Source organism: Vigna radiata, chromosome 4 (genome assembly GCF_000741045.1).
Source record: "Vigna radiata var. radiata cultivar VC1973A chromosome 4, Vradiata_ver6, whole genome shotgun sequence".
NCBI lineage: Eukaryota > Viridiplantae > Streptophyta > Magnoliopsida > Fabales > Fabaceae > Vigna > Vigna radiata.
This window is the reverse complement of record NC_028354.1, coordinates 18,160,336-18,167,672: the sequence shown is the minus strand read 5'-3', so window position 1 is coordinate 18,167,672 and position 7,337 is coordinate 18,160,336. Positions and strand designations below refer to the sequence as shown.

Below are 7,337 nucleotides of genomic sequence, written 5' to 3'. Positions count from 1 at the left end.
TTCATTTCAAAATTTATTTAAATAAACAATAATTAATTCATATTAAAATCTTTTCAAATACACGCCATCACTTTCCACGTATCCTTCTTGCAAAGTAAAGTAAACACAAGGATGAAAGCTGAGTGAGAGAAAATATTCTTATTCAATAAAAAAAATCATACAAATCACAATTAACAATCATAAAAAAGAAGTAATTAACGATCATAAAAAAACAACAGAATTTTAACACATTACAATTATGAATTATAAAGTTCTTGGCTGACACGTGACTTCTTATTGATTTCCTATAGCAAACAACCGGTTGTGATTTGGAGAGAAAAATGTTACTGGGACCACCATTCAAATCACTCATCTGACAATCCTTCAAGAAACAAGGTGGCGAATAGTTCCATCATTGTTCTCTTCAGAACAATTCCAACTTCAACACCGCCTTTGTCATCTCTCCAATTGTTATGGCTCTATCCACCGATGTTATCTCCACCTTTGAAGGCTTTCCCTAACCAAAATCATTCTCATAAACCCCAAAACGGTTAGACCCTGCAATTCCTAACACTTCAACTCCCTGTTTTGCCAAAGCTGCATATAGAGGAGCAAGATCATCTCCTTCATGAAAAACACCCTTATCTAATATCTCTTTCATTTTAGGTTTAATAGGTTTGTAGGTCTCTATTTTTGGAAGTTTGTTTCAATTAGGTCCTCCAATTTTGGAAGTGATCAATTAGGTCTCTAATTGTGTCAATTTCATTCAATAGAACCCTTTCCGTTAAAAGCAAATAACGCCGTGAAATTTAGCAACAGGTGGCACTATGACGTTTCCAGGTGGCTGAGTTTTAAGTGCATAGGTGGATTAAAAGATTTTAAAATTATTGGCAAATAAATTAATAAATGAAAATAAATAAGAAAAAGAAATTAGTTTACAGATTAAAACATTGTTTCCTATTTTGGAGTCATTGGTCGTGTCTGAGAAATTGGGGAAAGCTGCAAGTTAGGGTTCGTTGGTGGAAATGGCATTGTGCTTGCATTTGCGAAGTTAGGGTTCGTTGCCTGAGAAATTATTTTGACATAAGCTTTCGTCCTTGTAGTTCTGCGACGCGGGTGGGTCTAGGGGTTGTGGTTGTTGTTGTTCAAAGACAATGTCGAAGGAATACTCTTGGTATTCATCGAGTTGTAGTGCGAGGCGAAAGGAAAATGGTATGTCTTCACCGATCTGCTACTGTGGTCATAATTGTGTGGTGAGAACTGCCAAAACTCCGAAGAATCATGGCAAATAATTTTGGGGATCCTCCAAGTATAAGGTATGTTTGATTCAAGTCAACCTAATTAAGTTGTGGTACAGTTTGTGAGAAGGTGGTACTCCCTAATTAAGTTGAATGTTGTCTTTACAGAATGGCGGTGAAGAAAGTGGTTGCAGCTTCTTCAAATGGTGCAATGATATTGGTGATGACGAAAGGGGTAGCTTCTTCAATAGTGAAGGAAACAGAGAAACTCTGGTGAACAGTGAAGACATGGATAGTACTAGGAAAATGATAGTGAATTCACAAAAATCAGTTTTCATTGTTCAAAATTGGATGAAGGTGCTGATAGTTTTAGTTTTAATAGAGATAGTTTTAGTTTCAATGTTGATGATGAAGGGATGAATTCTTGTAACTTTGTTGTAGGTTTGGTCTGTTGTAATCAAATTAATGAAATGAATGAAATGGAAGAGTTGTTATAAATCCAGTCTACTCTTGAGTTGATATTACTGTTTGTTGCATGTTTCAATGCCCTTTTTATGCATAAATAATTTTCCAGTCACAAAACATGTTTCCAGAGGTATGATCATTTCAGATAGGACAAAACATGGCTGAACCTTTCTTAATTCAGCATTGATCATTTCATATTGAAGTAGAAACATAGCATGAGAACATGGACACAGATTTTAACAGCCAATACCAAACTTAACTGATCATTTAAGTAATCACACACTACTTAGACAAGGAAATAAAACATAGTCAAACATAACTTATGAAAGTGCATATAAAACATTTAAAACTAGAGAAGCTTAGTTTGATGGGAAGGCAAAACTGAGGAAGTCCTCATCCTCACAGTGGAAGTTGTTGGACTCCATAAGAAATTCAATTTCCCCCACTGTTGAATTTCAGAAGAAAAGCCAATCTGATGAGCTTAGCAAGCTCAGGAACATGGTCATGATGCTCTTGCAAAACACCCTCGATATGGCTTCTGAAAAATATGTAGCATATTTTAGCAGATTTGCATCTTCACTTTGCTAGTTCATTTAGGTGAAAAACTTGGAGCTTTGTCTTTGCCACCGTACCATTCTGTTTGCCTTTTTGATAATTTTGTCCCCTGATGATAAAGACAAAGTGTAACTTGCAGTGACTGCACCCTATGTCTCAAAGAAACTAACTTTCAGCAGATCTTGAACAGCTTCAAGTCTCTTGCTTGGTTCCATTTTAAGACTAGAAGAAGAAAGGAAACCAAGAATAAGCTTAGCCAACACCTTCACATTACAAATATGACCAGGATCAACTTTTTTGAGTTCAACACCATCGATCAAGGATGACTCTTCCATGCTAATAGATTCAGAGATATTTCCAGAGGTCACAACCACCATCATCATCACTACCATGCATGACAGTTCAACTTCTTCTTCAGCTATATTATGTGGAACATTTTCTAACATATGTATGATCTCAGGTTTAGACACTGTGTGAACAACAAATAAATGCACTTTTCCATTTAGCCTAGCTAAGGTCATCATTTGCAAGGCTCCTCTATCATCCGTCAAAGCCTCCAACTTATCATCTAACACAGAACCTCCCCCCACAGAATACCATAATTCCTTAAAGCCATCATATCCAAATCCTTTTACTACACTCACTATAATAAAGTAACTCCACACGTCTGGGTCAAAAGCCAGACTTGTACTTTCCCCATGATACCTAAGTGGACCATCCTTTATGAACTGACCTCCATGGTGGAAAACTACTTCAAAATGATCCTCCATGTAATACACTATAACAGTATATATCCTATAAAATAATAAGATGACAACGACAACAAAAAATATATAAAATTAGAAGCAGGACAACGAAAAACATGGACCAACTACAACATAACTTACACAAAACAAAAAGCACAAGAAACAAACATGGGGGACCACATTGCACAACCAATATAAAGCACAACAACAATTAGTGTCTACTATGACATTTCAAACATGGGGGACCACTTTCAAAAGTCAAATACTGTTGAAGAACATATATAACACACTACCACACCACTTCGAACATGGGGGACTACGACTGATAATGCATCATTGTCAAAAATATACAAAGTAAGTAAAGATATTACTAACCTGGACACGTGCTACACCTCCAACGATCTTCACGAAACTCTCTTCCACGTGATTATGCAACAACCTTCGCGAAACTCTCTTCCACGTGCTACACTGCCAAATATTACCTGCTTCAAGACAAAACCACCGATAGATCACTACAATAATATGGAACGAACCCTAACTTCTCACGCAAAAACGATGCTCACCAAAATTCAGCAAATTGAAGAATCCGGGCAACGAAACGAACCCTAACTTGTAGTTTTCCCTAATTTCTCAGACACGACTAATGACCCCAAAATAGGAAACAATGTTTTAATCTATAAACTATTTTCTTTTTTTTATTTTCATTTATTAATTTATTTGCCAATAATTTTAAAATATTTTAATCCACATATGCACTTAAAACTCAGCCACCTGGAAACGTCAGAGTGCCACCTGTTGTTAAACTTCACGACATTATTTGCTTTTAACGGAAAGGGTTCTATTGAATGAAATTGACACAATTAGGGACGTAATTGATCATTTCCAAAATTAGAGGACCTAATTGAAACAAACCTCCAAAAAAAATAGACCTACGAACCTATTAAACCTTTATTTTACTATGAATACTTTTCGCAATAATAACAAACCCTTCTTTCTCTATAAATACTGATGGCTTACCATCCACCAAATTGCCCCATACACAGTTCCCGAAGTAGTTTTTAGGAATCAAAGGCTCCATCCTGGCCCTACAATCCACAGTGAGCAAACTTATTTTTCTCCTTTTCAATTCCATGCCAGGCTTTGGCAATCCACAGTGAACCCATAAGCAAACTTATTTTTCTCCTTTTTCAAATCCATAAAGATTTAACGATTTAAATTTTAATTTTTGCATTAGTTTGGTATTCGTCAAGTTATTTTCCTTACTGAAATATAAGATTTTAAATGGACTTATAACGGCTGCAACATATTTTTCTTGTTATATATATATATATATATATATATATATATATATATATTCAAGTTATTATTTATAATTATGAGTCTTGATATACTTTAATTTCTTTTAGAATATACTTCTTATATCTCGATACTTTAATTTAAGTGACTAAGGTTTTAAAGGAAACCTAAATAAAACATTGTATAGCTTTTAATGATTCATTAGTCTTATCGTATATTATTGAGTGATTTATATTTATTTCAATGATTTCCTTTTGTCTATGTAAGGCGATAGGTGAATACGAGTTCTGTTACTTTTCATTTTTCAAAAGGGTACATATATCTCACCAAGGGTTTCTGACTTGTGCTGAGTATTGTGCTCGGTGAATGGATATTACTCACCAATGTTTTTACTCATAAATCCTTGAAAAACTAAGGAGATATGTCAAAAGCAGTGTGAGGACAACTCTTATCTGCAGTCCATATGAGGGACTGATTTTGTTATATATTTATTAGATGTGTGTGAAGAAGAAAAACCGAGATAAATCCAATTGTTACGTGTGAGAGATGAGAAGCAAGTAGTTTCCGAAGTTACACATAGAGATAGGATGATCTTATTAATACGCTAATAATATTATTAAATGTTCAAAGTGTGTAAGTAAATTATCTGTAACTTATGTTTTTTTGTATTCAGTTAGCTCACCTACTTGTGTGTCTATGATGATCGTATAACTCGTGTTGTTATACGGGAGTAGATGATGTTTTAGGTAAAACTGGAGATATTTAGTGCGAAGATACGTTGGAAAACACTCTTTGAGACTTTTAAATATGTATTTTAAATTATGAAATGTTGTGGTTTGTAATTTTAAACTACTTTTAAGATTTGGTTTGTAATACAATAATTACTCTTACTCTTGAAAACTTTTAAGTTATTATTGTATAATATTAATAAATGTTGTGGTTTTAAATGAATACGTATATACAAGAAATGTGCAAATTACCGAAGGCTTACTACCGACAGCTTTTGGTCCTTCGGTAAATTTGATTTATCGAAGGGCACGTGAAATGGTGATTATGGACGGCTTATGACCATCGGTAAATGGAACTGAATTTATCGAAGGCTTTTGACCGTCGATATAGGCATGGACTTAATGAAATCAGATTTGGGATTTCCCTCTCCCATTCTGCCAAATTGTTTTTGCGCAAGAATAGTGTTCCTCTCTCCCTCCCTAAGCATCTGAGAGTCCTCTCTCCCTCTCCAATTCCACCTTTCCCCCAAACATTAATCCCTTTTTTCTTCGATCAATGTGTCAACATGAGGAGAGTGTCGGTGAGGAGGGTCGTCATTCAGGAAGGAGGGCGACGAGAGTACCGAAGGTGCCTCTTGACGAGGTTGTGAGGAGGTTCCTATCGCGGAGTGAGAAGGTTGCTGTCACGGCTGGAGGATGTTGTTGTCGCCGTGTGACGACGGTGCTGTGGCGACGTGACCAGGCTTCGACTATCACAGAGTGAGGGTATCACAGGGTTTTGTGACAAAAGGACTCGCTGCAAAGGGCTTCGACTATTGCGAGGGGATCACAGCAAAGGGGTGTCGCTATTGTAGAGGCGAGTTCTGTATTTTGGGAATGATAGAAATATTGTGTATGAAGAGGCTGATGATGAATTTGATGTCATATTTTATTTTTCTCGTAATGAAATCAATTGTTGTTAAATCTGTATTCGATCGTCATTTGCTAAAATTGAGTGTATATTTACTTTGTAATATGTGTGATGATAACTATATTGTTTAGTTGTTATTGTGTGATTTTCCGTGCTTGAGTAATAGGTTAACGTGATATTTGACTAGGAATTATTGAAACCACGGACTATTATGTTCATTTTCGGCTGAACGCTATTTTTTATTTTTTATTGTATTCCAAGGTGTGTTTCATGTGTATTGAAGTCCTGGACATTTGATTCAATTATGTTTGGTTATTAGAATGAATATTGTACCATTCTTTTTCTTCACAAGTCATGTACTGTTTGGGTCAAATGGTGGCCGTACCTCACACTTAAACTATTGTCTTATGGAACCATTTTTACTCATTGAAATCTTATTCTTTTGAGTCAAGCCTGCTGGTTGAGGCAGTTTCAGTGTAGTGGGACTCATGAACCATGATGTGTCCGTTAATGCATCTTGATTCACCAGGAAATGGGACTGTTAAATTGTTGCACATTTTGTTTCCTTTAGCCATTTATTTACCTTCTTCATGTCTATCATTTAATAAGAAAACCAAAGAGAGTTTTAGTCGCAAATGCACAAGACATTTTGGTTGTGATGAAAAAATGACATGTTCCATTCCAGTGTTGAATCACTCATCTGACAATCCTGTACGAAACAAAGTAGCAAAAAGATCCATCACTGGTCTCTTCAAAACAATTCCAATTTCAACACCGCCTTTCGCATCTCTGTTTTCTGCCAATCCAATTGTTAGGGCTCTATCCACCGATGCTATCTCCACCTTTGAAGGCTTCCCCCAACCAAAATCATTCCCATAAACCCCAAAACGGTTAGACCCTACAATTCCTAACCTTTCAACTCCCTCTTTTGCCAAAGCTGCATATCTAGGACCCGCATTAACTATCACATGAAAAACACCCTTATCTACCATCTCTTTTATTTTACCATGAGTACTTTTGGCAATAATAACCAACCCTTCTTCCTCTAGAAATGCAGATGGCTTAGCATCCACCAAACTCCCCCACACACAATTCCCAAAGTAGTTTTCAGGAATTGGAGGCTCCAACCTGGCCCTCCAATCCATAGGGAACCCACTGACAAACTTATTTTTCTCCTTTTCAACTCCGTGCCAGGCCTTGGCAATGCAAACAAAAGTATAAGCGCAAGTTAGAACAAAAGTCGACAATTTGGTTGGTTTTGAAGAAACCGTTGAGTTTGAGTCTGATTCTGCTTCAACTATGTCTACACTGTCCCACTTGGACAGCACCCTATTCTTTAATCTCTCCAAATCTGCTCCCGTGAGCACGAATGTCCCTCGAACATGATCTTCCAATCTTGGAGGGAAAGGTAGAAGCTTCA

At 36.3% G+C, this 7,337-nt stretch overlaps 2 protein-coding genes across 2 annotated transcripts in view; both read right to left on the bottom strand.

Moving 5' to 3' along the window:
* Window positions 1–234: 234 nt before the first annotated feature.
* LOC106758474 (phenolic glucoside malonyltransferase 1) lies at window positions 235–4,146 on the bottom strand. The gene is given in 4 exon segments (XM_014641393.2): window positions 235–442; window positions 445–631; window positions 3,930–4,083; window positions 4,085–4,146. Coding segments are annotated over 4 exon segments (501 nt in total). The 3' UTR covers window positions 235–344.
* A 1,189-nt stretch (window positions 4,147–5,335) lies between these two features.
* The window catches only part of LOC106758473 (malonyl-CoA:anthocyanidin 5-O-glucoside-6''-O-malonyltransferase-like), a 5,656-nt gene continuing 3,654 nt past the window's right edge, over window positions 5,336–7,337 (bottom strand). The window contains exon 2 of the mRNA XM_022780177.1: window positions 5,336–7,332. Within this exon, the coding sequence (XP_022635898.1) occupies window positions 6,610–7,332 (723 nt within the window). The 3' untranslated portion in view covers window positions 5,336–6,609. The remainder of the gene's footprint in view (window positions 7,333–7,337) is intronic.